The 17845-nt window shown below is 38.6% G+C and overlaps 2 protein-coding genes across 2 annotated transcripts; one reads left to right on the forward strand and one right to left on the reverse strand.

Moving 5' to 3' along the window:
* The first annotated feature begins 1484 nt into the window (after positions 1 to 1484).
* pcgf6 (polycomb group ring finger 6) lies at positions 1485 to 10327 on the forward strand. The gene is made up of 11 exons (XM_058652178.1): positions 1485 to 1654; positions 1831 to 1929; positions 4142 to 4241; positions 4849 to 4945; positions 5673 to 5728; positions 5888 to 5947; positions 6198 to 6315; positions 7135 to 7162; positions 7633 to 7731; positions 8486 to 8572; positions 8676 to 10327. Exons 2-11 carry the CDS (start codon positions 1855 to 1857, stop codon positions 8718 to 8720), a joined length of 765 nt encoding a protein of 254 aa, XP_058508161.1. The 5' UTR covers positions 1485 to 1654; positions 1831 to 1854; the 3' UTR covers positions 8721 to 10327.
* Positions 10328 to 10566: 239 nt separating this feature from the next.
* Positions 10567 to 14527, reverse strand: LOC131474362 (alpha-internexin-like). The gene is made up of 5 exons (XM_058652177.1): positions 14082 to 14527; positions 13246 to 13476; positions 12379 to 12906; positions 11419 to 11543; positions 10567 to 11296 (listed from the first exon to the last, which is right to left on the reverse strand). The coding sequence occupies exons 1-5, from the start codon at positions 14385 to 14387 to the stop codon at positions 11104 to 11106; spliced, it is 1383 nt and encodes a 460-aa protein (XP_058508160.1). The 5' UTR covers positions 14388 to 14527; the 3' UTR covers positions 10567 to 11103.
* Between the last annotated feature and the right edge of the window lie 3318 nt (positions 14528 to 17845).

A 17845-nucleotide genomic window follows, 5' to 3' on the forward strand; every position in this document is an offset into this window, starting at 1 on the left:
AACTACAATAAAATTAGATACTTTTTTGTAGTGTAAAAAATGTAGTAAAAATGTAAAAAAGATACTAAACTAAAAACAATTATGTAAAACTAGATAGGTAAGATAAAATTATATTCAGAAATTAAATAATTATTAAATTGATAGTTGTGTATATACATATATGTGTACATATATACACATATGTGTGTATATATATGTATGTGTATATATATATATATATACATATATATATATATATATATATATATACATATATACATATATAGTATAGTTGTAAATAGGTTTGCAAATAGGAGAGTTATGCCAACAGACAGTAGGGGGCAGTAGAGACAGCCGCCAAAATCCTGCATAGTTCTGCTTTAATTTCCCCTGACATCCTTGAGACTTTGCTTCTATGAAAATACAAAAACATTGGTCTCAATTTGAGCGAGGAGCACAACAGATGACATTTAGGAGGTATTTCAGGTTTAAACCTCTCACTTTATCACAGGAAATCACCAGACTTTTGTCCGATGATGATGTTGAGTCCACGCCCTGTTTGACTTTGAGATAAACTCTCTGAGGTTTTTCTTTTCTAGAACGGGTTCTAGAGCCAAATATAGCACCAGGTCATCAACTCACATCGTCGTTTTTGAGGCCAGTGAATGTGAAGTAATCCCAAGGTATGATGAAGATGCACTTGATTGCAAAAATATGTGTCATGTGCACAAACACATAACAACTTCAAACCATAACAATTCTGGAAAGTCCCTGCTCAGACGTGACATCAGAGATAAGATAAGATAAGAGATGACACATGAATGCAATTTAACACCCAAACAATTGGTGGCGCTAAATAGGAATGTCCACCATCAATAAAATTTACTATTTACTCTACACAAGTGCAAAGTGCAGCTACTTGTTTGGTAAAAAAAAGGATTTCCAGCACCAATTCAACCCACGAAAATACAATCAAAAACTAACAATCATTCTCAACATTACTGTCACCTATATTGGACACTGTAATGAGAATAAGGGTTGGTATTATTGAAAGGGAAACTAATTTGAAAATGGAGGCTTTTACTATAATTCCTCTCGAATAAAGTAAAAAATAAGTGAAGAAAAGAAAAGAAAGCCAACAACTGAAATCTCACAATTACAAACACTAATATATATAAAATAACAACAATGCCTTCTGAGCCTCAATTGGTGGCCTTCTATGATGTGCTTTGAGCGCCCCCTCGTGGTTAAATAGCTAATTCTCCGTGTGCAGCTTTTCCCGGAAATAGGTCACTCGGTGTTTTCAAAATAAGTATAATTTTTTTTTATCAAGACCAAAAAGCCCAAAGAACTATTAAACAAAAATGGGAGAAAAGGCATTTGTGATGTTATCATTTTGCAGTTAAACAAATATCAAGCAAATTAATCAGAAACGCCACACAGAAAACTAATTGTATTCATTTATTTGTGGCATACTCTTATTTTGAAGGGAGGCGACCTGAACTGGTACTGCTGTTGCCGCTCGCGCTCAACACGAGCGAGGGAAATTAAGTTGGTAGCGTATGCAACAAAGGACTTTTACAGTAGTTACGTAAATTAATTTCGCGTTAAATATCGCGTGCCTCCGTGCAGCTGTTGGCGCGGGCGAAAGTTCGTTGTCGTACGCCGTGAAAAAGTAAGTTATAACCCACGTTCTACGCGCACCTGTGTTTGCGTACCTTACGTTGTAAGCAGGGCGTAGCTTATTCAGCACAAAGTCACCTGCAACTAAGGTATCTTGTGACGGACACTGACGAACTGAAGCCGTTCTTTTATTTGCGAACATTTATTCCGCCATTTTGTGTTCGTAAGTGAAAGGGAAGTAGTTTGCGGAGAATGGCTGCAGCTCAGTGCGGACGCTGGAGTTACGAAGGCTCAGCGAACATTTCAGACAGCGAATCCGAGGACGAGGTACGTTCACGCATTTTCTGTTTTATTACTTATTTGACTTAACTCTGTCATCTTTCACTATTCACACACGATAGTGTAAATCAGTGGTTCCCATCCAAAGTGTGGGTCAGGACCCACAAATGGATCGTGAGAGGTTTTTTTTGGGTCCCCCCCCCCCCATAAAATGGCAAAATGTTTTCAGCCTTTTAGTTAAGATTTATGTGTATATTTAGCTTGAAATTAAGTTATAGTTTGTTTACCGATTTGAAACGACTGTAAATTAATGCAAACATTTGCTCTTGCCATGATCGCTTGATAGAAAAGTGGCTCCCTGTGTAGTTTTGGAAACACTGGTCCAAAGCCATGGTTCTCAATTGAGCTACCATGTGACCAACATGCAATGCATTCTGGGGGTAAAGGCAAAATACCAGTAGTCCGGCTGTTTACCTTTTTGTTTAGCTGCTATTGATGCACACAAATGAACACAAACACGAAAAAGAATGTTTTATTTATATATATATATATGTGTATATATATATATATATGTATGTATATATATATGTGTGTGTGTGTATGTATGTATGTGTGTGTATATATATATATATGTATGTATGTGTATGTGTATGTATGTGTATATATATATATATATATATGTGTATGTATATTTATATTTTTATATATGACTGAATGTCATTCCCAGTCAAACACTGTTGTTGTTGTTGTTGTTGTTGTTGTTGCTGGTGTGTTAAGCACTCTGCAGCCAGTGGTGACTCGCTGTAACGTTGATGAAGGATCGTTAATGTCCTTTCTTATCCAGTTGTTGTTACTAGTTAATGTGATGAATGTTACTGGAGTAGCTGTAGAATAACATTTTAACCAGTCCATCACAGGAGAGCTGCATACAGCTGTGTATTATTAGCTATGCTTCATTCAATACATTATTTACTGTTCAATATGTTATTGTATGTTCTACAACGGAATCGATGTCCCTTACTCATTCCCTACCTCGAGGTGTCATGTCATTTTACTCCTATATTGTGCATTTAATAACTGTGTGAATTCAGTTTGGCAGTGTGAACACTGTCTGTTCTGTCAGTGCTATATTGTGCAATTTTTCTTTGCAACTTATTTTTTTACAAATAAATAATTTTTACAAAAGGCCAAAAAATAATTTATTTGCATATACTGGGTAAAAATCATTAAATGTACATGAAGGTGAAAAGTATGACATGAAAAGATGATATAATGATTAAGTTATATATTTACAAGTCAGTCAAGGTTTACATTCTAAAATGACGGCTTCAGAACATCACTTGGGCACATATTGGTCAGAGCACAGCATATAACAACAATCTTATCAAGTAAAGTCTTTTCCTCGCCTTCATATTCGACCACAACACCCAGGCACATAGTCCCATTTAATGTTAAACTTGGTGCAACCAATAACTTGCTCCATGTGGATCCTGATGTGAGCGAGTTTCCTGGTCTGTTCCACATCTTTTGCATCCAGTTGGCTGCGCAGACAAAGTATGCTATACAACTAGAGCTGCAACTTACGATTATTTTCATAATCGATTAATCTGTCGATTATTTTCTTGATTAATCGATGAATCATTTGGTCCATAAAATATCAGAAAACCTTGAAAAATGTTGATCGGTGTTCGTCAAACCTGGAAATGATGATGTTCTCAAATGTCATGTTTTGTCCACAAACCAAAATGATTCACTTTTAATGATTTCTTTGTTATCCGGAGCAAATAAATGAAGAAAATACTCACATTTAAGAAGCTTAAACTATCTAAAATCTTGTTTTAATCATGAAAAAAGCTTCGCACCGATTAATCGATTATCTAAATAGTTGTCGATTAATTTAGTAAGCGATTAATAATCGATTCATCTATATACAACAAAAACTCACCGCTCCCGCCGAAGATATATATCGGTGCGAAGATGCCTTCAGTACCCAGGATGCATTGCGTCGTTACATCGGCGTGCTCAATAGGGCTGCAACTATTAATGTTGTTTGGTCAGTAAAATGTCAAAAATAAAATGTTTAAAAGTGTTGATGGGTGTTTCCCAAATCTCTAAATGATGATAGTTTTACTTGATGAAAACAAAAATACCTGTCAACACTGACCAAAACTGATTCATATCAAGGTGTAAGTACACTTTGACTAGTTTGAAAAGTGTTCCACTTTAACCCTGAACGTCTTCACTGTGAATGTGTCCACAGCCCGAGCTCCCACTCAACCAGTTCTATCCGTACATACGCTGCGCTTTGTGCTGCGGCTTCCTCATCGACGCCACCACCATCACTGAATGTCTGCACTCATGTAAGTAACATAAGAGCTCACGGAGAATTCACAAGATTGTGAAAGAATTGGATCATTATTTAAATCAGCTTTAATTTTGACATTATTAATAAGAATGTGAAAATCCAAATATATGACTACGTTGAGCTTCGTATGAACGATATTGGCTTTTTAAAAGCTGATATATGAGATTTTTTTTTTAAATGTGTGAAATTTAAAGAATTGTTCATTTAAAGTGAACATTTTAGTTTTTAGTGTTAAATGTAGATGAAAAAAAAATACAAAATGCATTATTTCAATGGTAATTTCAAAAGCTTTTAGGCACCGTATCAAACAACTGTATGTATGTGTGTATTATTATCATGACTCAGTATGTATTGATTTTTCTCAACAAATAGAGAAAAGGGAGGATAAAGAGAGAGAAAATGTATATATTTCCTTTTCCATAAACAAATAAAACAAATTTAAAAAAGGAAATTAGTGTTGTAAATGACTTTGGGGGATCGAGATGTAGAGAATAAAACAATCAGGAAGAACAGCTATTCAAAAAAGTCACCAGCATATTTAAAATATTATAATCTACATAACTGTCATGTCTTTCATGTGTGTTTTTATTATTTTGTCCCAGTTTGCAAAAGCTGTATCGTGAAGCACTTCTTCTCCAGCAACCGGTGTCCAACATGTGGCATCATTGTCCACCAAACACAACCTCTTTACAACATCAGGTAAGTCTGTTCCGTTCTGTCTGTCGGACATGATTTGACTTAGAAAACTATGGAATTAGATGTGTCAATATTTTCAAACAACACTTTTTAAGAAGCAAATAAAATATCGATTTAATCATTCAAAAATATTGTCTTTATTGTTTGAAAATACACTTGGTGTGTGTTTGTGGGCGGGCCTTAGGAAGCTGCCTCCTCATTGGTGTTTGTGTAAATCCCATATTTCTACATTCATCTTATTTGCTTTGCATGTTATTAAAATGTGTAGCTAATCTCTAGTTTATTCAATTTCCAGTACAGATGCTCTATCATTTTATTAGGGTTACACTTATAGAGAATGTTTGTTTATCGTTTGGTTCTCTGTAAGTCTTACTTTTACTGACGTTGTCATGGCAACCAGGATACATGTTTTTTTGCTGTATCATGCAGAACTGGATTTATGGGCTGCTGTTTTCTTCCTTTTTTTCACTTTTCTTATTTTACCTACATCGTCTGTGGTGTTGACGATGTCGATTTCTGCAGCTCAGAGTAACAAACAACCCGTTTACGTCCCTCATGGGATGAAGTGGTGCTTTTGGGAGGTGTGTGTGTGTGTGTGTGTGTGTGTGTGTGTCCTTACCAGCATCTTATTACTGCTGTTTCTTGATGATGGTGATTAAATATTAATAACACCTGCACACAAATGTTGTTTATTGTGTCTTAAAAGTTAAAAACTCTGTTTTCTCTGCAGGCCGGACAGAAAACTGCAGGATATCGTTTATAAAATGGTTCCTTTCCTGGAGGAACGTGAGTACATCGTGATCATTGTCACTGAAATGTCGAGTAATTACAAGTTACGGCTAACAATGACTTGCATTATTGATTAGTCTGGTGATGATTTTATGCAGTCAGATGAATTTAAGTAATTTTAATGTATTTGCTTTGTGTTTTTATTTCTGTCTGCAGTGGAAAGAAAACAAATGTGCAGCTTCTACAAAAAGAGAGGATTGGACGTACCAAAGCCAGGTAAATGAATTATTCACATGTACATTTTTTTTATTTTTTTATTAAAAATCAAATTGATGAATGTGTCGATTGTTTACTCCATTAATTGGATCAGCTGTTTGGTCCTTTAAATGTCAGTGATATCACTATGTTCTCCGTCAATGAATTGACTTAAAGGGGAAAGTTAAGGGTCTTTTTTTAAGTGGGGGTTGTTGAAGTACTCACACAGAGTCAGAATAAATGTTCACACTTTCTCTCTCTCTCTCTGTAGTGGTGATCTCCTCCGCGCCTCCTGTCGTGGTGAAGAGGCAGAGGAAAGAAGTCTCTCCTCCGTCTGTGTCCAGTCTTCCTCCAGAGCTGGACGTCTCTCTGCTGCTGGAGTTTGTCGGGTAAGAATCTCGCCTACTGCTACAGTTATGTTGTGATTTAAGGTATTCTCAAAAAGGTTGCAGGTTAACATGAGAGGTTTCCGAAAGTAAAAGGCTGTTTCCAAGTTTTGGTGCTTTGCTTTTGCCTGTAGATGAAAATATAGCTTACATTTTAACATTTTAATACAATGTTATGTAAATGAAAGTGCTTCTCAGGGTAAAACAAAGCCATCTATCATCCTCCTCTATTATCAAACAATACAAATTAAACGTTAAAAAAAAAAATACTGAACGTGGACTAATGATTCAACAAAAACCTCAACAGAAATGAAAAAAAATAGTAACAATAATAAAATAAGAACATGGAGTAAAACATGTGCAGGTCAATACATTCAAAGTACAAAATAAAAGTGTATAATTGGATAAAATATTGATCAAATAAACTGTAAAAAAAAATAACACAAATGCCGTAAAATCAAATCACCCTGAAAGGACTGAGAAATAAAGGACAATTTTAATATTTTTCGAGTTTCTTCTTAATATAATTAATACTTAATAGTGTTATTCTTTTCTCTTCATGTATTTCTTTCAGGATATTGTGTTTTATTTCTTTTATTTTCATTATTAAATGCTGTTTTCTTTGCCAGGTCTCTCTTATAGATGAGAGATTGGTGAGATAAAGGATGTATAAAAACTTAGTGATGACGATTTCCTGTGAGGAGTAAAAGACAGACTTGTCTGATTGACTTTACCATGCAGTTATTTAGACATGTCAGCAGGTGGCAGTATTGTCCAGTACAAAAAAGCACACATTGACATTGACTCTTATTTTGTTTTCAGAGCTGAAGAGGGCGTCAAGAACTATAAGGTAAGGACCTTATTGGTGATTTAAAAAAGGACATTTTGATTAACTGACATTTTAGTCCAGTCTTTTCTTTTCTTAAATGTCTTACTTCTACTGTTAATGTCCTGAATTGATGCAATATGGAATTATTTAGAGATTTTCACTGAGCTAATGCAGCAAATTGTAGATTTGGATCAAACAAATTAAAAATAGCGTTAAATTTAAACATTTTAAGCTAGTTTTTATCGGCAATGATTTAAACTTGGACCAATAAAAACCTGTTCAAGTTAAGAATATCCAGCCTAGAAACACTTCAGACATTTTAAAATAATTGTCCAGCAGAGGCAGCTTGACCTGCACCCGTGTCCTCTTTCGCTCATCAGTGGAAGACAACAGTGATGTTGTGTTTGTGAGAGAAGTGTTTGTGAGAGGTTAAGGAGTTTTTTTGTTGTCTCCTTAAGTGTCTTCCTCTCTGTGTCTCCGTCTGTGTGTAGCCGCTGGAGAGGCCGTACGTCCGCGTGTCCGGTGAAGCCACCGTCCGCCACGTGGAGCTGTTCATCAGGAGGAAGATGGAGCTGAGTCCGACCTGTCAGGTGAGCCACAGAGTCAGCAACGTTGTTAAATATGCAAATAAATAGTCTAAATAAACAACAGCAACAACAGCTGATTTAAAATGTAAGAAGACGTACTTGCTCAGGTTAAATCTCAGCCTGACAGCACAGTCTCCTTCAGGACAAACATAATCTGATTAAATCACATGTGAGAAAGCTCTTCATCACACTGATATAGTAGTAGTGTGGGTTTATTTGTAACGTTTTCCTGAGCTCAAGTGTCTTTTAGTTATTCAGACGAACAGTTCAGGAGTTGGTGGGTTTTTTTTTGTCATTCGTAACACGTGGATGAGGATTATCAGATTAGACTGATTTCCCCTGGCTGTGGTTCTTCACCGTGCAGGCAGAAGGGTCACGTTTGAACAGAGCAGAGGTCACAAGAATTCAACATTTCGCAAGTTGTTGAACTCTGCCATCACTTGGCAGAGTTCATCAGTTCATCAGTTGGCAGAACTCTGCCAACTTCTGCCAACGGTGTTTCAGTGTTCAAACACCGTCATCTTCTACTTCCGGGTCAAAAACCAGGGAGGACATTTTGGTGCATGTGCAGAACGCCAAATCCGACTCCAGAGTAATCGGTTTATGAATTTGGATCAAACAATTAAAAAATACTAATGTTCAAACACATATTTAATGCATAATAATGCATTTTTATAGGCAACAATTTAAACTCGGACCAATATCAAGCCAATACTAACTAGTACTAACTCTGTTGTGGTTTTGATTTGTCCTGCAGGTGGATGTGGTTTGTGGAGATCACCTTCTTGATCACTACCAGTCTCTGAAAGACGTGCAGACCACTGCAGGAGACGAGGGAATACAGGTGAGAATCTATTGAAGGCCGGCCGTCATAATATCATTGCTCTTTTTATTTATTTATTTATTTATTTATTTATTTACTCATTTACTCATTTATTTTGCTCCAGGACGGTCTGTTGGTGCTGCACTTTGGTTTGGTCCTGCCCTCTTGACCCTCACGGTCGATTCCTAAGGGAATAAAACTGTCGGTCAACGGTGACAGTTCAATTCAACAACACTTCCAGACTTATTTTTTTTCCGTTTGAAAACACTGGAAAGAGAACACGTTATCTGTTCCTCTTTTAAATGTCAAACGGTGGTAGCACCAAATGTTCAAATCAAACTCTTAAAAATGACCGACACATTGCGTTTTGAGTTTTAAAGAAATGCCGGCGTGTTTATTTTTTACCTCAGAAGTGGGGAAAATGAGACGCTAACTTTTTAGGCGTTTGGTTCTTCCACTCCGCACGAGAACCTGACGTCTGCTGCAGAAACTGGAAATTAACTGGGATTTACTGAAACTGATCTTTTTGAAAACCAGGGAGCCATTTATCACTTTTATACCTATATAAATATATCTATATTTCTGATGTAAAGATCCACTATGCAACGTTCTGCCTCAAAAGACGTCAGGGAACAAATGTTAACATGTAAAATATAGCATTAAAGTATCAATGTTCTTGAGATGAGAGTGACTTTATCGAGGTGTTTGTTTTTCGGTATACGGTGCCTCATCCGTTACATTTGAGGACCCAATGGAAACGTTAGACCCTGTTTATATCAAAAGAGCTGGAACTAAAGATTATTTAAATAATCTGTTGATTATTTTCTCAATGATTCAATGTTTGGACCATAAAATGTTGATTTGATTTTTCCCAAATCTGGAATTGATGATGTTCTCAAATGTCTTGTTTTTGGTCCATAAAACAAAATGTATCAGTTTTAATGATTTCTTTGTTATATGGAGCAAGGAAACCAGCAACAATTGTAGTTAAAGTGACAGTTTGTACAATTTTGCAGTCTGGGGGAAATGAAAAACAACAATTCATACAATCGGCTCATTTTACACTTGTAAAAACATAAGAAATGATAACCCTAATCCCCAAACTCTTACTCTGACCCAGAATTAAATTACATGTTTTTAAACTTGTCTCTTAAAAAAGGAAGAGCTTTAAGTAGATTTGGACCAAGCCTCCTGGACCTGTAAGTTAATTTGATGCATACATTTTATTAGTAATTATAGATATTGTAGTTCTATTTTGATAAGTGAAGATCAGTTAGTGTCTTTTTTAATAACTACTCTTTGACATTTTCTGGTATTTTTTGCTCCCTTTAACAACAATATTTGTAAAAAAAAAATTAAAAAAATATTTTCGTGGACAAAACATGACAGCTCAGAGTATCCTGACATTGTGTGGACCCGAACATCTAATCAATTAATGAAGAAAATAATCAACCGTTTAATCCAAGATTTAAGAATAATCATTAGCTGCTGCAGCCCTGTTTATTATGTCACGTTGTTTCCATTGGTGTCACCATCACTTTTGTTTTGTTTGACACGAGTGCTTAACTGTGACGAATAGTTGTGTTTCAAGTTTCGCATATTAGCGCTTTAAGGGTTCACTGTGATCTCCAGGTACTTGTGATTTAAAGGGCTTTAAACAAAATAGCTACCAAAGGTTTTTGTGTGTTCGTGTGAGGAGCTTGAGAAAGTCTTTGATGGGGTTTTCTTACACTTACTTTTGTAAAAACACAATGAATAAATTAATTCACAACCAAATTGTTTCCTGATTCATCCATGGTTACTGTCTTGGTGAGTGTTAAAAGGTCTTGATTAAGGCAACATTGAGCTAGTAAAGCGAGCTGACTCCAAACGGAGCAAAATCCACCTCCAAAAAGACGCCAAACTCCTTTGACACTTTTACTCCACACTGAATAAAAACTGTAATTAAAAAAAAAATATATTTTCATTTCGATTTTTTTTGTACTTTATTCAGTTTAAGTACAGACACACTGGACAGTCATCCTACATTTAAACGTGACCCTCTTCGATGCTTACTAAAGAAATGTTTCCAACAAACTATCACCGTATAATTTGTCATCACAGTGAACTGTGTCCACAACACTGGCTCTAACATAATCACAATTATTAAAGGTGCAACAGTGCAACAACACAAACAGAGCTAACATTTGGTTTCTTTAACGTCGGTTTCACCTGGCACAAAAAGGAAAAAACATTCAGTGTATGTCATAATTAGTAACATCCTCATGGTGAAACATGCCCCAGGAAAGATGTTTAAGTTTGTATTCTTTAGCGTCAAGGCATCAAATATCACCCCAAAGAACTGACATTGAAGGAATAATCTAGTGTCATCATAAAGGGTACTGACATAGGCTCTATGCCAGGAATCAGCCTGAAACATGCACTCTCACCATCAGATTTTAGCCACTTCACAAAAAGGCTCACCTGCTTGAGTCTATAAAAGTTTAAAACACGTTTACCAATTTAACTTGCTGCTAGACAACCTATTATAATATATCTGTCTGGCTCTGAATTCAGTTGTTGGAGTTGATGTCTATCTCATCTTTGTCCTCACTGATCTCCTTGAAGCTTTCCTTCAAGGCTCCTTCTTTCTCCTTCTGGCTGCTCTTGGAGGAGCCGGCAGACACTCGAGGCTGGTAGCTGTAGCTGGCAGAATTGAAAGACATCCCTGTGTTAAAGTGAGTCTCCTCCCCCTCCAGTAGTTTCCTTGTGGGAAGGAAAGACACACCATGTTAGAGCAGTTTCTCCTTGAATCTGCTGACCACACTGAAAACAAGGTTGCACATCTCAAGAGATTTATCCACTAATTAATGTTGGAACACACAAACCTGTAGGCGGCTATCTCGATGTCCAGGGCCATCTTGACGTTGAGCAGGTCTTGATACTCTCGCAGATGCTGGGCCATCTCCCCCTTTAGGTTCCTCAGCTCAGAATCCAGGTGACCAATCGTGTCCTGTCACATTGAAAACAACAAAGATGACAGAAGAAGGTAAGAAGAACTCATCTCATCAAAGCAAATGTCCTTGGATATCTTCTTAGTTGTAGCCTTCTGGTACCAAAACAACAGTGCAAAACCTCTTGGACTGGAAACTGTTGTACTACAATGATGGTGAGCAATCAGATCTAATGGTTTGTGCCATCACAAACTGTTGGGGGTGCTCATGTACATCTCTGTAGTGTTGGTGCATACCGTAGCAGACATGGGCGGATGACGATATTTGTCTCACATGGTCAAAGTAGGAATCGGGCCTTAAACCTACAGTTCTAGAGGCATGTCTGAAAGGGATTTGAGGGACCCACAAGGGACCTGGGGGGGGGGCCCTACATTGGACCAAACCCAACCAAATTTCACCTGAATGTGAGACAACCCAACCAAATGGCGACCAAGGAGCGGAGACGTCAGAGAAACATAGGCGATACTTTCAGGTAACTGCTTGCTGTCTGCCCTCTTGCAACAACCCTGCTCTTGAAACTTAAAAGTCGGGTACTTCCTGCTGTGTGCAGTTAGCCAACAGCTTAACTCAAGCTGTGACATAATTCAAGACTGAGATGTGCCAACTTCCAATCCTATTACAGAACGGAGTTTAAGGCAGAACTGACCTTCACATTGTGTGGCAGCAGGTAGCAAATTACTTTTGCAGGCAGAAAAGCCTGTACTTAGGTAATAATTGCAGATAAGTCCTGGAAAGAGCTAAGATCCTAGGATAAGTGTCAGGAAAAGAGAAGGTTATTGTAATTTCAGTGTGTAAGCAGCAAGTGTGGAACTGCTCCATGAAAATTAAACTTGCCTGCATGACCGTGACTTCAGCGTTGTGGGTGTCCTCCATCTCAGTGATCTGCCTCTCCAGAGACTCATTGGTGCCTCTCAGGGTCTCTATCTCGATGGTCTTGGACTGCAGCTGCCTCCTGAACTCGTTGATCTCCTCCCTGCTGGCCCTCATGGCCTCGTTGCTCCTGGTGGCCTGCTCGCTGAGGCTGGCAAACTTGTTCTTGTACCAGTCCTCGGCCGACTGCAGGTTTCTGGAGGCGATTGACTCGTACTGGTTGCGGATTTCCTTCAGAGCTGAGGTGAGGTCTGGTTTGACCATGTCACGCTCCACTAAGACCTGCTGCACCTCCATCGTGCTGCTCAGCTCCTGGATCTCCTCATCATGGACCTTCTTCAGGAAGGAGATCTCTTCAGACAGTGCCTCCAGACGGCGCTCCAGGTCAAGACGAACGACTGTGGCGTTGTCCATGTCTTTCCTGAAAGTCTTCAAGGTCTGCTCAGCCTCCTCCCGCACACTCACTTCCTCATCATACTTCATACTGAGCCTCTACAATGTGAAATGAAAGAAGAGAAAAGGTGAGAACCAACACTCGATTTTGGTTAAAGAAGTATGAGAGATTTTCTCTTTCTTAGAGGTAAACAGGCCTTGTAGCGGTAATGTTTTTATTTAATTATTTTTTCCCAACTTCTCCCCGTCAAGGGGAGACAGCAGATGATCCACATATTTGATCTGGCAGAGTTTTGTTTATGCTGGATGTCCTTCCTGAAGCAACCCTCACATTTATCTGTGCTCAGGACCGGCACTTGGAGTACAGGGATTGGTACCTTGTCCAATTCCCTTTTGCTCAGAAAAAGCAAACAAAACAACCCAACCACCCGGTTGTACCTGCAGCTCATCGTCCATGTTGCTCTTCTCGATCAGGATGCGGTTCCTGTCTCTGCCCAGATCCTCCAGCTGTGACCGCAGGTCCTTCATCTCCTGCTGGTAGAGTTGAGCGAGACGCGGTGGCTCGTTTTGCTTCTGTCGCAGAGTCCCCATCTCTGTCTCCAACACTTTGTTTTGTTGTTCCAGGTGCCGCACTTTATCGATGAACATGGCGAAGCGGTCATTCAGGCCCTACAATGCAAGAAAATTTCAAGAAAAATTTTCTATGGTCCATGACAAATCTTATTCTTTCAAATCATCCGACTCCATCTTGCCCTATCTTAGAGTCTGTGGCGGTTCTCAGTCATCCGGGTTATCGTTGTCTTTGGGAGTTAGTTCAGTTGCTACTGACGTTTTTGAAAAAAAATGTATTGCTGTGTACCTAAATGAGAGCCTGATAATTTCTGGGTCTACTTTTCTGACATTAATTGCTCGGTTTTCACAGGAACCTTTGGACAAACTTAGTAGATTTTGTTTACCTTGCAAGTCCCTGTTGGGGTTTGCAGAGCTTACAGGGAACTGCTGCTCTGAAGAATTTCTTTTATTTCATAGAAAAGGGTTCATGGGACTAAAGGAACATTGGAACATGCTGGCTTGTACCAAATTCACACTACATGTTGTGGTATCTGCCTTAAATACACTGTTAACAGTGAAAACATCTCTTTTGCCTATGGTGGCACAGGAGACACAACCTTTTAAGAATCATGAAAATCACAACAACTATCTATACTCAGTTAATTGTACTTAACACTGGATAAGATATTGAAGTGACTAAATTAATGCCAAATCAAATCTACCTGCAGTTGCTCCTTCTCGTTAGTTCTAATGACTTTGAGTTCGTTGTTGATCACAGAAGTCTGAGTCAGGTCCACAGAGTCGGTGTGCATCGGGATGAAGGAGGAGGTGGAGAACCGGCCGACCCGCCGGGTCATGCTCAGGGAGGACATGGTGGGACGGGACGCAGCCATCATGGACCTGAGCCCCGCCGAGGAGACTCGAGGTGCAGTAGAGCCCAAGCGGGAGGAGGAGGAGACGGGGACCCGGGGAGAGTCCCCGAAAATCTTCCGGTAGGATGACGAGGTGTAGCGGTCGCTGTAGCTCATCTCTGCCGTGAGTCAGAGATAAAAGTGTGTGCGGCACTTAATGAGATTTACAGGAGCTTATGAAGGAGCAGGATGTGGCAGGTGGAGCAAACCATTTTACACACAGAGGTAGAGCCTTACCAGATGGAGGGAGGATGGAGAATTTGTCAGGTCCATGTGCTGTACTGCATTGGTTCACAGACTGGGGTCAGGACCCACAGATGGGTCAGGAGAGTTTTTTTTGGGGTCCCCAAACAAATTTGCAGAACTGTCCCTTTAAGATAAGATTATTGTGTATGGGGTATAAAATTAAGTTGAATCTAGGTTTTACGTATGTGGATGTAAATTAGTAACTTCCTTATGCACAAATTTGCTCTTGTCATGCTTTTTTTATGATTTGGGTCTTGATAGTTTGAGTTCTGGTATACTATATGTGCGTGGGTATCTGTGAAGACTAAAACATTTATAAACAATAGCAAGTGAGCACATTTTGTCTGGTTCTCATAACTTTAAAGGGCTTTATGGCGGGTTTAGGAGCTGGTTTTGGGGTTAGGAGTCAGAAAAAAACAAGTTTTTTGGTTCATATAAATATATTTATGCACAGACACAATCATATCATAAAAAAATAAGTTTAATGCTTTATCTTGTCGTTAGACAACCCTTTACTGAGTTTTGCTTCCCTTTGTAAACCGCTCCCTCCCTCACACCCAAGTCCAAGTTTGTGACTTTGGTGATTGAAATTCTTCCTTTAAGTTTACATAAGTAACATACATACATTCACCACACGAGGCAGCAGTAGAACAGCAGCTCTTGTGTTACTGTGAGCTAAAATAACTGATTTTCTCCATGGACTTTGGTGTGGGAGAGTGATCGGTGAACAAACGCCAGTTTCCAGGCAGAAGAGGCTAAATTATGGCAAGATAAAGCAAAATGCATATTCTTAAGATAGACTTAAGTTTACTATGTGTCAGTACTTCATACATTTACACTTTAATTATTCCTTTAATATGGGAAATCTGTGAAAAACTGGAAAACTATTCACCTGTACTGCTGTTTAATACACCCCAATGTTGTGCTATCAATAGATTTGAAGTGTTGAACATGTGATGGGGGACACAGGCAGCTGGGAAACCAGTTAGCATCTCTCATGAGCAGCAGCAGCAGCAGCAGCAGCAGCAGCAGCAGCCTCACGGAGAGAGCTGTGCTTTAATTACTCATGTCTTTATTGTGCTTTAAAGGAGTGCGATGTCAGCATCTTGTTTTATGTGCTGTGTAATTTCAGTTTATATCGCCCTCCTGTGGTGCAATTTCCAAATAAAGTTGCGTTTAATCTAATTAATAGCAGCAAAGCAGTGTGGTGGAAAACAGTGACACTGACATGTGCTTGATGAGAAGTGGAAGTGATCAGTCAAGGCTCAGTGTTAAATTTAAAACTTGTTAAAGGGATTTGTCATGGTGGTTTATCAAAAAACAATTAATCCAATGAAAATTAATTTAATCACTTATGCACCATACGCAGATTGTACCCACTTTATTACGCCTTCAGGCAAACTGTAGCTTGTTTCATTGTAAAGAGCTTACTCTTCTGTATCAAACTCCATTGAGAAAATCAGCGATTTTAACGTCAAGTCACACTGTTGCCTGTACGAGTGAACTTAAATGTGTTGTTATTTTGTAATTTTGGCATTTTATAATCCCTCATTCACATTTACCAAAGTAACACAAACGATCAGCAGCTCCTGTGTCCCTGAAAGCTTAAAACGCAGATTTTCTCTTCTGCTTTACAGGAACAGCTTATCAAGAAGTGAAGATGTAGTATTTTGAGCTGCAGTTCCTAATTACTGCCACCAGAGGTCAATGTACACCAAAGCTTTCCTAAACTGACCTTTGGTGGCAGTGAAGCTGTTAAATGTGGAAAAAGAAGCATGAATGCAGAAATAGAGTGCTGTAATTCTGCCGTTCAGCAGAATTACACTGTACCTTTTATTAAGCATCCTGTGCACTGACTGGCCACTTTATTAGGTACACGGGACACCCAGTAAAGTGGCAGTAGAAGCACCTGGTCACTAATCTATGTGAAGGTGCAAGATGGTCTTCTTCAAACCTTGATTATAAAATGTAAAATATTTGCATTATATATTAATATTTTATCTCAAACCTTCGGCCTTTCTCCTGACTTCTCACATCAACATGTATTTATCGCTCCCCAAACCTTCCATCTCCATCAAATCTAAGAGTTTGAAAACGTGACAAAATCCTTTTACTTTAAATTGAAGTCTCTCAACTGTACTTTGTGTTTGTGCTATAATGTAGTCATAATTTTTAAGTAAAAATGGTGTATAAAGTAAATAATAAAGACATGAAAGAAGTCATCAAAACAGTTTTAGTGACTAATCAGCTTTAATCAAAGGTTACTCGACTGCTACTGGATATTTTCTGGGTTCTTTGGACTATTCTCTTAAACCACAGATACGATAGTGTATAAAAATGGTCTGAAATTCTCAGATTTACATTCCAGATGAAACTTCCGACAAGGAACTTGGAAATTCCAACTGGAAAGCCCCAACACGTTTGTTGTCATCAGGAATCAGTGACACTACTGATGGACAATCTATACATTTATAAAATATTATATATATATATATATATATATATGTATATATAATATATTGCTAATGCAGAAAATGTTACGTACTGTATCTTTATCAAGCAGCTGAACATCTTTGAGTTACCAGGTTTTTAAAATCACGTTTCCATGTCGTTTGATTCACAATCTTTGACCCCGCCCACCTGCATTTGACTGATTTCCGTACATGAGCTGTCCCTTTAAAGACACTCGCACACACGCACACACACACACACACACACTGTGGAGGGGCTGCGTGACTGCTTTTCACGCCGACCGTTTCCGCACGAGCGCCATTGGCCGCCACCGCCGCGTGGGCGGGACACGACGCCGTGACTCAGCACTGAGTCACGGCACAGTCATGTCTGTCACACACACGGCCCCACTGCTGCTGCTGCTGCGTTCAGGGACCGTAGGAAGTTCTACATTTCACGTCACATTCGTGTCACCAAACCCTTTTTTTAAATCAAGAATATCGTATATATGCGTGAAAATACTGATAATAAGAATAATTTTATTCGTATAGCACCTTAAAAATGTGATATATAAACAAACAAGGTCTAAAACAATCAAAATAATCAAATCCAAAATGTCAAAACAAACATTTAAGGCCAACAAATTATTTTAAAAATAAACCATGTAAATTAAATTCTACAGTTTAAGAAGGAATACAAAAGATGTTTGCCTGTCGTGTCACATTTACTGTCAAGTCTGGAGTTTGGAACAGCTGTTGGGGCCCCCTGCTGGCAGTGGCGGATCTACAGGGGGCACAACCAGCATATTTTCAGTTTTAAACCCTGGGTCGGGACCCAGAGAGGGGTCACAGGAGATTATTTTGGGTCCCTAAACAAAT

The sequence above is a fragment of the Solea solea genome, chromosome 15 (assembly GCF_958295425.1).
Source record: "Solea solea chromosome 15, fSolSol10.1, whole genome shotgun sequence".
In the NCBI taxonomy this organism is placed as follows: domain Eukaryota; kingdom Metazoa; phylum Chordata; class Actinopteri; order Pleuronectiformes; family Soleidae; genus Solea; species Solea solea.

Excerpts from the sequence above, each read along its gene's own strand:
- pcgf6 (XM_058652178.1), top strand. The coding sequence starts at position 1,855 with ATGGCTGCAGCTCAGTGCGGACGCTGGAGTTACGAAGGCTCAGCGAAC. Across the intron at positions 4,946-5,672 it reads CAACCTCTTTACAACATCAG|GCCGGACAGAAAACTGCAGG; the intron begins GTAAGTCTGTTC and ends TTTTCTCTGCAG. Across the intron at positions 8,573-8,675 it reads CAGGAGACGAGGGAATACAG|GACGGTCTGTTGGTGCTGCA; the intron begins GTGAGAATCTAT and ends ATTTTGCTCCAG.
- LOC131474362 (XM_058652177.1), bottom strand. The coding sequence starts at position 14,387 with ATGAGCTACAGCGACCGCTACACCTCGTCATCCTACCGGAAGATTTTC. Across the intron at positions 13,477-14,081 it reads ACGAGAAGGAGCAACTGCAG|GGCCTGAATGACCGCTTCGC; the intron begins GTAGATTTGATT and ends CTTGCATTGTAG. Across the intron at positions 12,907-13,245 it reads ACATGGACGATGAGCTGCAG|AGGCTCAGTATGAAGTATGA; the intron begins GTACAACCGGGT and ends TTCACATTGTAG.